This window comes from Oryza brachyantha, chromosome 6, assembly GCF_000231095.2.
Source record: "Oryza brachyantha chromosome 6, ObraRS2, whole genome shotgun sequence".
NCBI classification, from domain to species: Eukaryota; Viridiplantae; Streptophyta; class Magnoliopsida; order Poales; family Poaceae; genus Oryza; species Oryza brachyantha.
This window is the reverse complement of record NC_023168.2, coordinates 15,530,278-15,549,350: the sequence shown is the minus strand read 5'-3', so window position 1 is coordinate 15,549,350 and position 19,073 is coordinate 15,530,278. Positions and strand designations below refer to the sequence as shown.

Sequence of the window (19,073 nt, the reverse complement as noted above, 5' to 3'; positions counted from 1 at the left end):
CAGTATGTAGTAAAATAACCGTCAATTTTTGCCTGTGCAACGTCCTGTGACCGGCTACCTATAGGCATCATTCTACCCCATTCTCGCTAGCAACGCAACAAAACGAGAAGACGGAAATGTTTTTCAAATGCTATGTATCTTACCAAAATCTTTAATTTCAAAAACTTCCACTCATAAAACAATTTTAAGATTCAGTAACATCTGAAACTGAACATATTTCGACACTCTTTGCTGTAAACAAATTTGGTAATAGAAATTTTGATTTAATAAAAAAAATTAAACGGACTTGGGAGGAGGGACAAATGACATGTGGTTTTCTCCTAAAATATATTTCCTCAAGACATTTTGGATTTATTCTAAGTTAAACGTACCAACATTTTTAACGTAACGGAAACGCAAATAATGTAACGGAAGCGTAACCATCCAGGAACCGGGCCAACGTATGCACAACATACCGTATAGTAGGGTACCGAAGTATGACTGTACGAGTGTATCACTGCGTCGCTATCCAGAAAGAGTCCGTGCAAAAATTGTAACGTAAAATTTTGATACCTTAAGATACATTTTACACTGAAAAATACATTAACTCAATGTACTTTTTAATAATGTTAAAAAGGTTCAATGATCTTGGATGACATGTAATTGTAAAAGAAGTGAACATGCATGTCCACACCAAATAAAAATAAAAATCAAAGTCAGTAAATATATACATATGTGAAACTGCACAGTCGAAACCATATCTTAGATAAAAAAAATATAGAAACTTTTTTTACAGAAGTTCTAAAAAATCTCAGACAAAAAACATATACGTAGGTACGATGTAAATAAACAACCATACAAAAACTCAAACTCAACTTAATTTATGAGATATAAAATTATTATAAAATAGCAAATAAAAAACATAGTTCCTTTTTTCCTCCACTCTTTCTAAAGTTTATATCTCATAAAGTTAAATTTATTTTTGGAGATTTTCATGGTTTTTCACCATATATTTACCCCATATACACAACAGTATGAGAACAAGGATCATTGATAAAGTCATCTTAAAACGGTAATATTCCAATACATACATTTCTAAGGATTCTAGATCAATCCCTTAACAAAAAGGATTGGTATGATTGGCTAAAATGTCAAAAAATAAATACGAGCATATGCTTTATGCTTGTTGATTTTGTTTTGCCGCATCCCAAGAAAATGGTTATATTGTAAGAGATTTTTTATCATCGTTAAAAAAGTATCCTAAGGTATCATATTTTTTAGTGTAAAATTTAGTATATTGAGGTACAATATACCATAATATACCCTAAGGTATTAAAATTTTACACTAAAATTTTTGATAACTCAAGATACTTTTTAAGAATGATAAAAAAGCACATATTGTAACGATGTTGTTAGAACAAGGTCACATGAGAGCTAGCTGCTAGCTTCAAAATTATCATCCAAAGCTAATATTGAGCCAACTTATACAATAGTGAAAACTAAACATATACTGCATCATTAGTATGGTCCACCTCTCGTACTCGTATTATGGCTACAAAGTTCGTCTTTCTTCTTATACTTATTTTTTTAAGCAAGTACAGATATGATGTGACAAATTTTAGAGTCGGATGATATCATTTAATGTAATCGCTCAGAATAAAATGATTTTTAATTTCGTGCAAGTGTTATAAACGTACACTAATTAGTCATTAGTGCCGTATTTCGACCTTGATGCAACAACGAGAAGGACTACCATGCATTTACGATCGGAGCTACACACCTGTGTCAGTCGCCAGATAACTATTTTTCTTCTTATAGAATACCTAGGTTACTAAGGCTGCGTTCCGCGTGGGGAGATAGACGAGGTAATTATCCGGTACAGAAACATAGTATTAGATTAGTGTATAATTAATTAATTATTAATTATTAAAAAAATTAAAAAATAGATTAATATAATTTTTAAAGCAATTTTTTTATAGAAAATTTTTGCAAAAAGTACACTGTTTAGTAGTCGGGGTCAGAAATCATGATGCTGAACGCAGCCGAACAGAAGGTTGTAGTGGTATTGATTTGTTAGTTGCTTCTTTTTTTTCTTTTTTTACATTATTAAAAAATACTCGTGCGTTACCACAGCGAAAACTAAAGGTACAGGAAAGTAAAATCAAATAGTTTATTTTCGACATAATTTATTCTCAATTTGGCATGCCTCTTTAGCTTGCAAAAAAGTCCCAAATGTGAACATTCATATTAAGTTAATTTGAAAATAAACTAATTTAAAAGAAAGGGCTATTAAAAAAGCAAAGTCGACTCGATTTCCACCACTAATTAATGTGCAAGTTGATGTGGAGTTTGAGATACACGAGAGTTTAACGGTTACTATGAAAATTAACAGGACTATTGGTATACCAATAATTTATTTGTACTGCTGTTTGTTGACACTAACTAAGAGTAAGGTCAAAAGATCTTTTCATATTATTAAAAGCTAACATAGATACAACTTATAGTATAAATATACACAACATATACTACATAATCAATGTATAGTCTACTTCTCATTCGTACAATGTGTCTTGGAGTTTGTGTTACATTTAGCTATAATTTTGTAGCATGTTTTTTATTCTCTCATTTTCTCTTTTCCAGGTAAACATAAATATAATGTGACAATTTTTAGAGACTATTTATTTCACTTATCGTACTTACTCAATGTTGTAAGAGCATTTTTTTCCATCCTTAAAGAGGTACTATGATGTACCACTGTTTTCTACGTAAAAATTGGTACCATCTAATATACCAAATTTTACATATAAAACAATTGTACCTCGTGGTACATTCTCAAGATGTAAAACTGCTCATGTTGCAAACGTATCATATATTTGAGATTATGGTGTATAGTAATAATGTCTCCATGAAACTACTCAATTCTTAGTTATTGGTTAGATCGTAATGTGACCCAGATCATCAATTAACCCTTGGCCCAATCAAAGCCAGTAGCTTGGTCGGTTAGCCCTGCCATCTCTGTGCCCATCGGCCTTCGTTATCTATCTGTTATTTTGAAAAGAAAACATGTGATACAATGAGCTTCCACCGATCGGATACGGACCGAATCGAACAAATCGATACAAAGACTGGCGGAAATACGTGCGGAAACAATTTGAAATAGTAGTGATAAAGTTAAAAATTGCGACATGTGGTGGGTGCGCTCTCCGATTAGAAAGTCGAACGACGTATCAAAGTTTTGACGGAAACATCTTCATGTTTTTAATAGATAAAGATTTGTCTTCAAATGCACAAAATTCTATGTTCGGTTGTGTTATTTTTTGACAGATTATTTCTTGATTTTTATGAGTATGTTTTTCAAACTGCTAATCAGTTTATTTTTTAAAAAAAGTTTTTTAATAGAAGTTGATCATTCATAAGGTAGTTTTCAACTTTGTAGTATTAAATTTTATTGTTTATTTATATCATGAATTAGCTATCACAAAAAATTAGATAATCTTTCACCTTTATTTAATAAAAGAACACAACCAAAGCGTATATTCTAGGCGTAGTATCAACCAGCTATGTGCTTGGGTATTAATTTTGGCATTCAATCATAAATAATTTAAGCCAATGAAAACGCCCAATCGAAAGGTCCATTGCCAAGGCTGCAGATGAATCGGCAATTATGCAGTTCATAGATATTGATCATCGCACGAATGATCACCTTCGTGTATCATCTACGTTAGCTTTGTAGTGTAGGTGCTCAGTGATGGAGGTGGAGGCCTTGGCATCTTCCTCGTCGCCGGGAAGGCACATGGCGGGATGGATGATTTGGTAGAGACCAGAAGCGTGCAAGAACCACATGAGGGAAGGGCGAATCTACTTCTCATCCCGAGACAAAAAGCCCAAGCAGGACCATCCAGTAAAGTTTTAGCGACCCACTCTTTGAGATAAGATAGTATTTTATTCAACACCGTTGACTTTTATATCATTTTATTCAAGATCTTTATGTCATATGCAAATTATAAGTCATACTTAAAGTTTATTTTATAACAAATTAAAATATAATAGTAATAATAATATAATTTTTAATAAGACGAATAGTCAGTCACAACATTAAATAAAAAAGTGGATGGAGAACAAAATTTGGAGGACAAAAACTGTTTGTATTTTTGTAATTTGTAAAGATGTTGAGGAGTGGGGTGCCTCGTCCCTGTTATGTTTTTAAACTATTGTTTTCTTTCGATTTATCTGAATAATTATACTGCATACACCTAGTATAGTAGGCTAGACATACAAGATTTCTGTTATCTTAAAAAAATATTGGTGATACTGTACTCTATATAGATAAATAATTCAAAAAAAAACCTTGTCCATCGTCAGCACTATAAAGAAACAGCGATGACTGCCAGTTCGAAAACTCATGTTCCTGGCTGCCTGCCATAGCCTATACCGAAGCTAGTATGTGAATTGTGAAAAGAAAGTAATTTCTTTCGATAAAATCTAAAATATTTATAAACATATCGGTCAAGAATAAAGATTTTTTTTCAAAAACATAAATAAAGAGCTAAATGATCATAAAAGGAATGCCAAACGTAATTTTAAGCCCAAGTCGTACGACAGTCCTGTTTGAATGAATCGCTTTCAACACCAATAGACCGCCACTCAATTCTTTGGGTTCATGACAAAATAGACCACCACCCAATTTCTGGCTATAGTCCCCATTTTGGAACATCTGTGCTGTCCATACGTTGGATCAGAGCAGAAAGTGATGCAGCAACCTTGATTTCTAAACGCATCAAGCTATCTTCTTCTTGCCTATAAATTCATGTATGCTTCTACTGAAGTGATCACTACACAAAGCCCATCCATGCCTGTGAATATGATGCCCAAGTCTCCAGCAGGAGGCCACAGTTGCTACTGCTCTCTGAGCTTCTCACTGCTCCCAACCATTTTCGTCCTAACCTACTTTACCTTCTTTGCCAACGCCACTTCGTCCGGCGATGCATCAAACAGTGATTTCCAGGCCCTCCTTTGCCTCAAGCAACATTTTGCTAACACCAGTGCAGCCCTGGGCTCTTGGAGGAGCACTGGGTCCCTTGACCATTGCACTTGGCCTGGTGTCACATGCAGCAGGAGCCATGCATCTCGTGTGACAGGCCTGGACCTGGAGATGGCCGGCCTTGATGGCCAGCTACCACCCTGCATCGCCATCAGAGCAGAAAGTGATGCAGCAACCTTGATTTCTAAACGCATCAAGCTATCTTCTTCTTGCCTATAAATTCATGTATGCTTCTACTGAAGTGATCACTACACAAAGCCCATCCATGCCTGTGAATATGATGCCCAAGTCTCCAGCAGGAGGCCACAGTTGCTACTGCTCTCTGAGCTTCTCACTGGTCCCAACCATTTTCGTCCTAACCTACTTTACCTTCTTTGCCAACGCCACTTCGTCCGGCGATGCATCAAACAGTGATTTCCAGGCCCTCCTTTGCCTCAAGCAACATTTTGCTAACACCAGTGCAGCCCTGGGCTCTTGGAGGAGCACTGGGTCCCTTGACCATTGCACTTGGCCTGGTGTCACATGCAGCAGGAGCCATGCATCTCGTGTGACAGGCCTGGACCTGGAGATGGCCGGCCTTGATGGCCAGCTACCACCCTGCATCGCCAACCTCACACTGCTCACAAGAATCCACCTCCCATTTAATCAGCTGACAGGTGAAATCCCAGCTGAGCTCGGTGACCTGCGCCACCTGAGCTATCTGAACCTCAGCTCAAACCACCTGTCTGGTAAGATACCGAATTCTCTGTCTTCCTGCCGGCGCCTTCAGATTATCGATCTCGGTATCAACTCCCTTAGTGGTGAGATCCCAGCAGGCTTGAACAATTGTATGGATCTTCAGGTGATCTACTTGGATCATAATAAGCTGTATGGAAGCATCCCAGAAGGGTTGGGCATGCTCCCTAACCTTTCAGAATTGACACTTGCAAGCAATAACCTGACAGGCAGCATTCCGTTTTCACTAGGGAGCAGCCCATCACTCAGTCTTCTTTCGCTCCCTGATAATAGGCTCACTGGAGGCATCCCGCCACTCCTAGCAAACAGTTCATCACTTAGATTTTTGGCCCTAACAAACAATGATCTCACAGGGCAGATTCCTCCAGCTCTGTTCAATAGCACCCAACTTGAAGTCATGGGTCTGGCAGGGAACCAATTTTTTGGGTCTATCCCATCTATCCCAAACATCTACTCACCACTGAAGTATCTTGTCCTGTCCCAGAATAATCTCTCAGGCATTATACCCTGCACCATAGGAAACTTTTCTGATCTTGTCTGGCTACTTCTTGCAGAGAATAACTTCCATGGAGACATTCCATTGAGCATAGGTACAATTCCCTACTTGGATTCACTAGATCTGACCATCAACAATTTGTCACGAACAGTTCCACCCTCTATTTATAACATGTCAGAACTCACTTACCTTGGCATGGGTACCAACCGCCTGGTTGGAGAAATTCCGGAAGGCATTGGGCAGACCCTTCCAAGCATCCAAACATTGATTATGCAGGGAAACCGATTCCAAGGAAGCATACCATCGTCACTAGCCAATGCCACAAATCTGCAGGTAATTAATCTCCGTGACAATGCACTCCATGGCATTGTTCCTTCTTTTGGGCTACTACCAGACTTAAGTATACTAATGCTAGGCCAGAACCAGCTGGAAGCTGGAGATTGGTCTTTCATCTCCTCATTGACCAACTGCACAAAATTGAGGGAAATATATTTAGACAACAACAACTTGGAAGGAATGTTGCCAAGCTCCATCACTAGTCTTTCAAAAAGCTTAGAGATTCTATATTTGACTGCAAATAAAATATCTGGTACCATACCACCGGGAATAGGATACCTCACGAACCTCACACTTCTTCAAATAGAGAGCAACTTGCTCACAGGAAATATTCCAGAAACACTTGGAAATCTTTCAAATTTGCTTGTCCTGAGCTTATCACACAACAAACTTTCTGGGAAAATCCCACTTTCAATTGGTGAACTAAGTAAATTGACTGAGATGTATTTGCAAGAAAATGATTTGAGTGGATCCATCCCTAGATCACTAGGAGAATGCAAAAATTTGGTGACTTTGAACCTTTCTTGTAATACCCTCGAAGGAAACATACCAAAAGAGATTTTTTATCTTTACTCCCTCTCAGAATGCTTAGACTTGTCTCACAACCATCTATCTGGTCATATACCACTGGAAATTGGTGGCCTGGTTAATCTTGGACCTCTCAACATTTCCAATAATCAATTATCCGGAGAAATTCCCTCCACTCTAGCTAATTGCCTTCACCTAGAGTCTCTCCACATGGAGGGCAACCTTCTTGATGGGAGGATACCAGAATCATTTATGAACTTGAGAGGCATAATTGACATGGATCTATCGCGAAACAACCTCTCTGGTGAAATTCCAAAGTTCTTTAAGTCCTTCAGTTCTTTAAAGATTCTAAATTTGTCCTTCAACAACCTTGAGGGACCAGTACCAACAGGGGGTATCTTTTATAATGCAAGTGAGGTGTTTGTACAAGGGAACAAAAAACTATGTTCAAATTTCCACTTGCTACAGTTGCCAAATTGCTACACATTAGGCTCCAAAAGAAAGCATAATCTCCACATTGTGATGGCAGTGGGACTTGCTACTCTAGCCTTGTTCTTTTTGTCATGTTTACTAGCTGTTGTTTCGAGAAAGACAAAGAGGGCAAAAAAACAAGCACTCTTATCCACGAAGGAGTTGAAAAGAGTCTCCTACTCTGATCTACTCAAAGCAACAAATGGATTCTCATCAGCTAACTTGATCGGTTCAGGAAAGTATGGATCTGTCTACAAAGGTAGATTTGATTCTGAAGGACATGAAGTTGCTATAAAAGTTTTCAAACTTGATCAACTTGGTGCACCCAAAAGCTTTATTGCAGAGTGTGAAGCCCTGAGGAACACTCGACATCGTAATCTAGTGAAGGTCATTACTGCATGCTCAACATCTGACACAACAGGGAATGAGTTCAAAGCTCTTGTCCTCGACTACATGGCTAATGGTAGCCTAGAGAGCTGTCTCTATCCAAAATTGAACAAATATGTTTTAGAGAAACCATTGAGTTTGGGCTCTAGAATAACAATAGCAGTGGATGTAGCATGTGCCTTGGATTATCTACACAACCATTGCAACCCTCCCATAGTTCATTGTGATCTGAAGCCTAGCAATGTCCTCCTAGATGATGTCATGGGCGCATGTGTTGGTGACTTCGGGTTAGCTAAGTTGCTTCATATTTATCCTACAGTGAATAACAGTTCAACAAGTTTATTTGGACCAAGAGGATCAGTCGGATATATAGCACCAGGTGACATTTTTTTTCTTGTATTACTGAAATGCAATAGCAATTGCAAATTTCTGTGAAATATATTAATTTATTTTCTTGTGCAACTTTCATTTTAAATAATTCAGCTTAATCATTATTACATTTAATGCATAAAGATAATTAGTTTTTTGAACAATTACACAAAATGTTTCAGAGTATGGCATCGGGAGAAAGATTTCAACCAAGGGTGATATCTACAGTTATGGAATTATGGTATTAGAAATGCTCACAGGAAAGTGTCCAACAGATGAGATGTTTAAAGATGGTTTGAGCATTCACAAATTTGTGGAAAAATCATTTCCTCAAAATATTGGTGATATCATAGATCCGAACATCATTCCAAATTTTGAAGATGACGATCTAGAAAGTAACTTAGATCGTGGGAATCATGCAATACCTGGCTTTTGGGGCTGCATCATGAAACTACTTAAGCTTGGTCTCTCATGTTCACTGGAGTCACCAAAAGATCGGCCAACAGCACAAGATGTTTACTTCGAAGTAACAACTGTCAAAACAGCATGTTCAGCACTATCGGACTGAAAGAAATTATGGCTCCTATCATTTTGCTTCTGCAACTGCTCATAAACTAAAATTTGAATTTTAGACCTTAATTTTGGAGTTGATTTTGTGGTTTTTTCATCCTAATTTATTTTACAAGTTTGTTGCTTACATTACTGTCATGGAGATCTAAGCTTAGCCTGTTCTACATAACTGCTTTGTTTTTCTTCATAATGCTATGTATGTTTTTCCTCTTATATCTTACTAGTTACTAGTGATATGTAGTTTGTTTTTTTCACAACCATACAAGTTGTATGAAATAAAGTTCAAGCGGAACAGTGGAAATTTCTATTCGTGGTTAATTGCCTGGATTGTTCACCCCTTGATATGTGACAAGGCCAATATTTCTTCTCTTCACTCCTACTGATTATAATAAGTATGTATAAAAATGTTCATCATGTAAAAAACAAATACATGGACCTAATAGCTTTCACGAGTTAATAATTTTTACCAACAAAATTTTTACTAAACATACATTAAATATATTTATAAAGTTCTAATAAATACAAATACAAAAACTAACATAAAATCCTAATTCAAACTTGATTTTCATAGTTGGTACTCCCTCCGTTTCACAATATAAGACTTTCTAGTCTTGCCTAGATTTATATGGATGCTAATGAATCCAGACATATATATAAATTATATACATTCATTAATTGATAAATTTAGATAAGGCTAGAAAATCCTATAATATGAAACGGATGTAGTAAAAGAGTTCAATGAGCAAGTCAATGCAAGGATCATATTTGCCTATGCGAATAGGGTGACACAAGAAAAACATCACTGAAAACATCAAACATGACTTCATTATTCTATAGAGTGCAATGTTACTTCGTGTTAATTGAATAAGTGAAATAGAACCATTGATCCTGTCAAATTATCTTAACAAATGATCCAATCCAACACAGCACCACAGTAAACGATCCAGCCATTTGAGAGAAACTCATAAAATGAAGATAAACTTTACGGTCCTTCTAAAAGTACGTAGAGGTACCAAGATTTTTCAAATTTTAGTACCAAGAATTACTCTAAAAAATGTGGTACCTCCCGGTACCTTAACAACCTAAAACAAAACTAAGCCAAAAGAGAAAACTTAGGAGAAAATTTAGAATTGATTTATTTGATACCCATCACAACAATCATGTAGCTGAGCAAATATGATTGCAAATGAAGGAGACATCGAAGCGCTGTCACAAAAGACAAAACTCTAAAAGAAACGCATCGTCATTTTCCTATTACAATGATGTAAAATGATTCCCCACTTATTTCCCACTTTCGTCCTGCCATTTCCATTTCTAGACTAATCTTGTATCATGTCAGAGTGGCACGTAATAGTGGCAAGAGTCCAATTTTTAGCTGAATCATGCAGCATGGCATAGTGACGGGATCCGCAACGCGCAGTGAGCGGATCGGCAGCCAGGGGTTGAGTGCACGTATACTGGAACTAGCTAGTTATGCTATACGTGTGCTTGTAGCTGGTGATAGTACATTGCGAAAGAAGCTAATGGACCATGTTCAGAATTTGGAGACGTGAAACGATACGTTGAACTGCAACGAAAAAGTAAGCTTATTCTGCGTGGAATCAAAATCATGGTATAATAATAATAATAATAATAATAATAATAATAATAATAATAATAATAATAATAATAATAATAATAATAATAATAATAATAATAAAGGAGCCGATGAACTCACCGCGTGCATCTGGAAATGCGCTCCCGCCTCTGGCCGCTGATGTCCTGTGCATAGAATAGAACCGCGGGGTGGAGGGCGCTGGCGCGCCGCTGCGAAGAAAAAAACCTCACGCCGTCACGCACCGCCGAAATCCCCACAGTGCAGACACGGACATGCTGGTTCGTGGTAAAATCGGGGGAGAGCGATACCGGGGATAGGCGGGGGAGCCAATGCGAGACGCCGACGCAGCGGTCTCGGAGGATGCGAGGAAACTGACCAGGTGAGTATGCCCCTAATCCCCCATAGGAGGAGGTAGAGCACACGGGCCGTCGGAGATCCATCCCATCTCGGCAGCAGCGGCGGCGCGACGGTGGCAGAAGCAGAGAGAGAATCGCGCTGTCGGTTGGAGTGGTCGCGCTATCGAGAAAATTGCATATCTATTATCGATAAAAGAATGGATTCACTGCGATACCATTATAATGAGCTACGCTCGAACGCCATACAAATGGTACTATGATTTGCTTTGCTAGTTTACCATTTTCACTGTTTAAGGGGGCTGAAAAGTTATTTTTACTTTTTTACAAGTCTTTGTTCCAAATTTGCCCTCTGTTTCACAAACACAGATCGGCGTGACTGTGGAGAAGACGTGGTCGAGCGTCTCGTTCCCAACCTTGCTGCTGCCTGGACGGCTCCCTCCCCACCACGTCGCCACCGCAGCAGCCACACTGCGTCGCCGCCTAGGCCACCCCTAGTGCCGCCGCCTGGGCCGCCGGTCGCCGGAGTCGTCGTCCCGCCGCCGCGACTGCCCAACCTCGCCGCCCCCTGGACCGCTCCCTACCCACCACGCCATCGCCGCAGCAGCCCCACCGCGCCGTCGCCTGGGCGACGACGAGCGGCAGCGACGGCCCCCTCCGGCTTGACCTCAGCGTACACGACGGCGGCGATCGACGCGACGACGCCGAGTGCGGGCTGGCGCGGTCCTTGCAGTAGGCGAGGCTGAGCTCGGTAGCATCTGCGGGGCGCCAGCGGCGGCCCGGAGCTCGGCGACGTCAGCGGGGCGACTGCGGCGGTAGGGTGCCCCGGCGAGCGCGGCGCCACGTCGAGGTAGATGCCAACGGCCCACTCCGGTTCGACTGTCGTGCGTACATGACGGTGACGACTGGTGCGACGACGACGAGCGCGGGTCGGCATCATCCTTGCAGTAGGCGGTTCGGAGCTCGCCAGCGTCGGTGGGGCGACTGCGGCGGTGGGGGTGCTCCGGCGACCGGCGCTGGAAGAGACGAGGAATGGCTATAGACTTGGAAAGTTAGGAAGAAGGCCAGGGGCACTGTCGAAAGAAAAAAATAAATTAGATAAAAAAATTTTCGGGACCTAAAGTGAGGAAAATGGCAAAGTAGCAATCTAAGCATTTGAATGGCATTCTAGCGAAGAATCATCTCTTTTTGAAGGGTAGATATGTAATTTTCTCCGCGCTGTCGGTGGCTCCGCGGCAGGCAACCCCATGGGCCTCACGTCACTAGAAATCCCACTCTAGCCCAAGGTTTATGGGCCTCACGTCGCTATCCGTCCAATTCCAGCCCAAGATTTATGGGCCGCACGTCACCCGCGATCCCGTTCAAGCCGAATGTATATGGGCCGCAGGGTGGCCTGCGATCACGCGTTAGCCCAACTAAAACGGTAACGTGATTTCTCAGTTTGGGCTCAAATTTAAAGGCCCATACTGGGACGTACTCCGTATATTGTCTTGCTTCCGGTAACCTTGCCAAGATGCCATATGAGCTATTCAACCTAAACAGCAACAAGAGCCTTCTAAAAGCTTTCCTACATGGCTACATTTACGAGTATTAGACACTGAAACCTTGTAAGAATCTTGACAGTGTGACCAAGCATTGGCTTCAAGGGTCTCGATTTCAAAGCTGTTATGTATTCGAGTTTTGACCGTAGCAAGGATTCTTTTTCCAGCTCCAACAGAGATAACCAAATGAGAATGATGAGCCTTCTCTTCATATTGGAGTTCTGTGTGCAAAAGAATTGCCAAAAGATTGCATACATATTCTTCATGCTTTGACAGAGATAGAGGGTATAATGCTTGGAGGTCTTCCCTGCTCTGTGTTTAGGCTCCTTCACACACTCAAGATAGAGATCATCAAATCAAAGGAGTCGTGCAAGCCAATTTCCGCAAGACTTTAAACTAATTTGGCAATTCAAGTAATTTCCCCATCAACCAAGATAGTCACAATTTCCTTACTTGACTTTATTAACTCTGTGTTAAATGACCTTACAATGTTATAACAACTACATGAAGAAAGCTTTTGTAAAACGACTAAATTAGATATACAAATAAACAGCATAAAGGAGCTGCAACTGCATAAAAAGTCTGGCTCTTTTTGTAGAGAAATTGCCTGAAGTTATGTCATTAAGCCAGGAAAAACATTCTCTAATTGCTATATGATATACCATTTATTGAGATAATATTATTGTATACCAAGCAGACAGCCCTTCAATGAATTTTTCAAATCTTCCTACATTTCAGATAGATGAATACCGGATAAATGACCATATGCCAAGCTAAGTTTAGACAATTGCAAGCTAACCAGGCTTGGAGAAGATCGAGGATTACTGGGAAGGAGCAATGTCATACTTGTTATGAAGGTTCAATAACACATGATAGATAGGATCTTGGTATGATACTTGGAAAAGTTGGACGACAATGTAGCCACACGTCGTGATGCTAGATCAAAGAAAAAAAATTGTGACAAGGATCAATAAGTTATTTACAAATAAACAAGTCATGATGGAATGATGCATATAACTTGGGTAACTATTCTTGAGCAGGAAAGTCCTTCCATATAAAAACTAAACATAATCTATGGTGGTGCTGCTCATAAAGAGAAGCCCTAGAAAATAATCGTATATCTGGTTGAACAATATATGCATCATATAGCTATCATGGTACGACCTCCATTGGTTTCCAAAAAGAAGTCTTCAAGATTAAACTTCGACAATGGATTTCTCATAAAACATACTCTCAGTAGTTATAAAACCTACATTGTATGGAGTCACCTTGAATTACGGATCTATTGGTATAACTTTTTTTAAACTTAATCTATACTTTGGAATTTGAATAACTGGTTGCCAAAAATCTATGTAGTGTGAATTTTTAAATTGAAATATGACTTGTAAATATTTTTGGGGTCCTCCTACTTTGTAAATATTTTTGTGTTCTTTTTTCTTCCCCTTAATGAAATGAAATGCAGCTCTCCTACGTTTTCAAGAAAAAAAAGAAATATGCCTTGTAAAAATTAACAGAGGAGGTAATAATTTCTTAGTACAGGCAAGGTTTTATCAGTTAGCAGACAATAAGGTGATACATTTGATAGGTGGCAGCAACTACTATTTACACCTTATGTTTATAATGTGTAAGCAAGAAATAGCCTACCAAATTCGTGCAGTAAAATCCAAGTCACAAGGACAAAAAGAACCCCAATGCAATGTAGTAATGCAATGAAATGCTTTTTTCAAAGCCTCGATGAAAAAACTGTGTACCTTCCGAAGCATATTAGCAAGCATATCCAAATGGCAGTTGATATCCAGTTTGACTCCTTGTGAGCAACCCATACCTGAGGGGAAATATCACCAAAAGTTTACTGTTTGGTCTTAAGTTCCAACCTATAAAGTTCTTTTTTGTAATTTTTTGAAATTTATTTTAGAAATATCATGTTACTCATGTTACCGATAGCAGATATAGCTATTATAAAGTTTTTCTTTTAAAAAAAGTAGAACTACTGTCCAGTATTCCTGTGCCTAGGGCGCTACCAGCGTACTAGTGCCTCGCCATTTCAAAGTTGCAGGATGCATTACCTACTTCAAGGAGACATCTTTACAGTATGTGGACGGATGTGCTACTTCCGTTTTAATTTTTTTTTAAAAAAATAAGGTCGTCTTCATAAATTTTCAACAAGGAAAGAAAAATGATAAGATGCACTGCAGTTAGACAAATTTAATGAAACTGTGGGTGATATAGCATGATTAGAGTTGAGTTTAAAACAACCGAAACCTTCTCCAAATATCAATAGATTCACGCACTAGTTGTTTTAGCAAATGAAAAATTAGTTTCTGGATATATTCATGCAGGCAAACTAGTATGCTGCACATAATTAATTCTATAGGATGAAGAAGATATTTTTACCGATATTGCGAAGACATTTATATAGAAGTCAAGTAAGGTTGCCGCCATCCACCTGAATGCAAAGGAAAATGGTAAATTTGACACTTTTCTAACTGATAACACAAGTATGATAAAGAAAAAAAAATAAAAAATGCCAGCAAGCTTCTACATAGATAGCATATTTGAAGAATATATTGATAAAACTACAGATCAATTGGAAACATATATAACATTATCCTAATTGAAAATCTAGTTCCAGGGCATTAATTAGGGTTGGCCTCCAATAAATCTCAACTCTTCATGGCCAATAACATTTCCTGTGCTTCCTACTCCTATGGTGAAAATACTCATGAAAAGCTCTAATAATTTGCTGCAGTGATACAAAATAAATCTATCATGACAAGAAGTTTCAAATATAAATTATCTGGAAATAGAAAAGGGAAGTCCTATAGAAAGTGAAACGACAAAACCAAAGAAAAAGGGAAAAGGGAAAGCTGCTAATCACTAGAATTTGTTTTTTAGTATCTCCCAATACAAGTCACATTTAGTTTCTTAGGTAATAACCTATCTTGCCAAATTATTTCATAATTTTTCATGAGTTTTTGGAGTGATTTTTTAGAAGAGAAGTTCAGGCACAGAAGACACATTTTCCTGCATACCTGTAAGCAACTATGGTAATTGCTAAGTTGTCTTAACAGGACAATTGATAGATAACTATTGAATGTAAATTCAGCATAGGGTGCTTCTAGCACTTGTGAATGCACACTTATCTTTCCTTCAGCTGTATTGTCATTCTATGCCTATGTGATTTTTAATTTAATCACTGGCATTATCCATTTCCATGTTGCATTCAACTGTATTTACACTATACTTAAAGAAAATAAGGTCTTAAACGATATGAGCAGGTGTGCTTCATGAATGTATCACTTACGGCGTCAACAATTCCTTCCTAAAAGGTAGCCCATCAGTGATGACAGTATATATGACAATTGCAGCCATCATAGCCCCCAAAATGCTGAAAATAATCCTCCCAGTTATGACAAAAGAGGACTTTCTTTGGGAGAGATTTCCTTGCCTGAAATGAAGTTGAGAAATGCCTCAAGACACAGAAGATAAGAATAACAGTTGATATATGCAAAAAATATTCCTTCGACATCCAGAATGTAGTACAAGAAGGTCACTGCATTGGTCATTGCATGCAGCATGGCACTATGGCATGGGGAGTCTTTGGTATAGTACTCAAGATAAGAGGGATCTAAACCCAACAGGTGCAAAAATTGTGAAAGCAAATATTTCTTGTTGCAGGTGTTGAAATTTACTTGATAAAATATTTTACAGGTCCCCCAAAAGGTGAAAGAGAACATAGTGTAGCCACTAACCAACATAAGCTTCTTATAGTCCACCAGTGCCCCCAGAGAAAGAAAAAGATTGCCTAATCCATTTCTATTTTCAGTATTGACACAATAAAAAAATAAAACGAAGATATTTGTTTTACTTGCTCTGCCAAATTTATGCTGTCAAAAATGTCAAACTAAAATATTAAAATGTTCCTACAATAGGAATAATTTGAATCTGTACCTGAGGAATAAAAGATCAAGTGGATCCTGAAAAGGTCCTGAAGGTTTTATTTCAGAAAGCTTCACAACAAGATAAGCACATGTAGCAGAACTGAAAAGATAACAGGAAAGAAAGATGATCGCATCATGAAAAAAATGAATAACTCCATTCAAAACTTACAAAAATCTGACAAGACAAAATATTATCAAGAAGGAATCGGTTACCCGCCAAAACAGAACAACAGAACTACCCAGAAGATAGAATTAATCCAGTTTACTTCCTTGTAGACAACCCAAGTCTGCAACATACAAGAACACCTCTAGCTCACATCAAGATGAACATAATATTCAAATGTATCTCCATACATGAAGCATGGAAATATAGTATAATTTTAGTTTGCATTATTTATATCAATTAGAGTAAAGCATTTTAGTCATTAATCCTTGCAGACCAAAAATATCCTTTAGTGTTTGTGTGTGTGTATACATATATATGGTGAAATCCAAAAATTGCTTGTCTTAATCAGGGGGAGGGGCTAAATAGGAGTAAAAAATAAACAAAAAAACTTGGGTAATTTTCCAGTGGTACACAGGTTGGAGTTGGAGCACAAATATTAGCTCTGGTTCCGATTTATACAAAAAAGCTTACATATTAAGAGAGACTCTTATTGTAGAGTCTATCTACCTTCTTTTAGGCAAAAGAAAAACATGTTATGGAAGATAATACAACAGAACTTCTCTACCATCCTTTGATTTTTGATATCTGAGATCACCCAAGGTGGAATTTACTTATAGCTTCGACCAGTTAGATACAACTCCCTCATGCAGATTTGGAATTATATTTTTCACCAGATTTGCAGATTAAAAATTATTTTACCAATTGAGTACACAAAAATAAAAGGCTAACTCCAAGTACTATAGTTAATGTGCAGTATGTTTTGCCAGTGCTGAATTTATTCATGAGTGACAGATAAATAAATGGTAGAACATTGTCTACTTTTGTACAATGCATGCAAACGATTGACCACTTGACACTTTCACTTCATGCTTCACACTCCAGTAAACATTTCCATCTAACTATGCTGCTTGCAAAGATCACAAAATTCCTGTAGAACTTGTCTTACCAAAGTGACTAGTTAGTGACAGGATGCAAAGTACAGTATAGAGATAAAAGAATTACCAAAATTGCAATCACATTCACATAAAAATCAATCAGTGTTGCCACCATCCACCTGTAGAGAGAAAAGAACAAGTACATGTTAAGGCTTTTTTTAAAAAAGAAAAAGAAAAATGTGAGGTACTAAGGAGGTAGTTAGTACCAACTATTTTTTAGAAAATGGGATAAACCCGGCCTCTGCAAGACTGCAACCAACTCGATGTACACAGACAACAACAATATAAGAGTTCTCAGACTCTAACACCTTAAACACTATTAAGAAATAAGAAACTTAATCCTGCCCATAGTTTAATTTTGGGACGTGGTGACTGGTGAGTATCATGGGTTCGAACCCAATCCAGTAGCTTGCTCCTGGAAGCTCCCTGCCAGCTACTTTTAAAACATGCTTGGACAATAGTTCTGGTCTTGCCTAATGCCTACCCAGCTACCCTGATGCAAGAGATAGTTCATTGCTTAAGAACATGCCAATTCTCTCCAAGTCTTGAGGACAAACTATAAACCTAGAAAATAATTGGTGCACACAGTTTCCAATACTGCATCCATCAAGACTCAAGAACTACCTATACTTGCTGTCTTTCTGCAGCACCATTGTGCAGATCACAGGCTGGAACAATGCTTAAATAGTACTAAAGATTCCCAGCATTTGCTAATCATTAGCAACGCATTCCACGCTTAATTTTTTTTTTAGACCAATCCAAAAGCTTGAAATGGTTGACTCGAGTATAGGAACATACTCTTCATAAAATAAACGCAATAGCTGACTTAACAATCCTCCTTCATTTCGGGAAAAGCGAAGTAGTGTAGCAATACTCACGGGGTGAGCAGTTCGGGGCGAAACGGCGAGCCATCGGTGACGGTGGTGTACACCAGGGTGCCCACCATGAGCACGCCCAGCGCCGCGAACACCACCTTGTACACGCCTATGGATCCTGCCGCCGCCATGGATGCGCCGCTGCGGTCGCCGTCGCCGGTATCGAACTACCAACTCACTGGGAGAAGCAAAGGGAAACCGGGAATTCGGGGCGGAGCAGTGCAAAAATACTAGTAGCGGGAGGAATTCTACGCGTGGAAGAGCGGACGGGAAGCGGACACGTCGGGGCGGCGGAAGCGGAGGCGGAGGCGAGGCCACGTAGGCCGGAGAGCTGGTAATGCGACTAGGTCGGTCGCACTGGAGGAGGAAGACACCGGGAAGGATAGGTGAGGATCCGAGGTGGCCGGCGGCCGCCGCCGCCGCCGCTCGCGGCTCCGGCGATGTCGGCGAAGGGCTAGATCCGTAGATGAGACGGGTTCTCTTCTCGGAGAGCCGACGGGCCGCGGCCCACTTACGTAATGGGCCCGATCGAATTGGGCCCACATTGACGTCAGGCCTTTTATAAGTCGGAATGCGGGCCAATCAGGTGAGCAGACTTAATTCTGCATGAAAAAAATTTGAAGCATATGGGCCCATCAGAAAGGTCAAGAACATACGAAAATTCGAGATAGATCAGATCATTTCTTTGACAAAACATTGCATGTTCAACATTCTTTTGAGAAAATGGGGAGGCTATTCGAGTTTTGGCCTCAC

The 19,073-nt window shown here is 39.1% G+C and overlaps 2 protein-coding genes across 3 annotated transcripts; one reads left to right on the top strand and one right to left on the bottom strand.

Annotated features, from left to right (window-relative positions):
- Positions 1-4,928: 4,928 nt before the first annotated feature.
- Positions 4,929-8,981, top strand: LOC102700156 (receptor kinase-like protein Xa21). The gene is made up of 2 exons (XM_006657017.3): positions 4,929-8,352; positions 8,525-8,981. The coding sequence occupies exons 1-2, from the start codon at positions 5,244-5,246 to the stop codon at positions 8,908-8,910; spliced, it is 3,495 nt and encodes a 1,164-aa protein (XP_006657080.2). The 5' UTR covers positions 4,929-5,243; the 3' UTR covers positions 8,911-8,981.
- Positions 8,982-12,293: 3,312 nt separating this feature from the next.
- Positions 12,294-18,760, bottom strand: LOC102705259. 2 transcript variants are annotated; one of them, XM_006656128.3, is made up of 9 exons: positions 18,324-18,760; positions 17,513-17,564; positions 16,558-16,631; positions 16,355-16,444; positions 15,708-15,851; positions 14,798-14,849; positions 14,155-14,228; positions 13,250-13,339; positions 12,294-12,729 (listed from the first exon to the last, which is right to left on the bottom strand). In XM_006656128.3, exons 1-9 carry the CDS (start codon positions 18,449-18,451, stop codon positions 12,666-12,668), a joined length of 768 nt encoding a protein of 255 aa, XP_006656191.1. In that variant the 5' UTR covers positions 18,452-18,760; the 3' UTR covers positions 12,294-12,665. The 2 variants fall into 2 exon arrangements, with proteins under 2 accessions (XP_006656191.1, XP_015694366.1); XM_015838880.2 differs by lacking the exon at positions 12,294-12,729 and adding an exon at positions 12,839-13,130.
- Between the last annotated feature and the right edge of the window lie 313 nt (positions 18,761-19,073).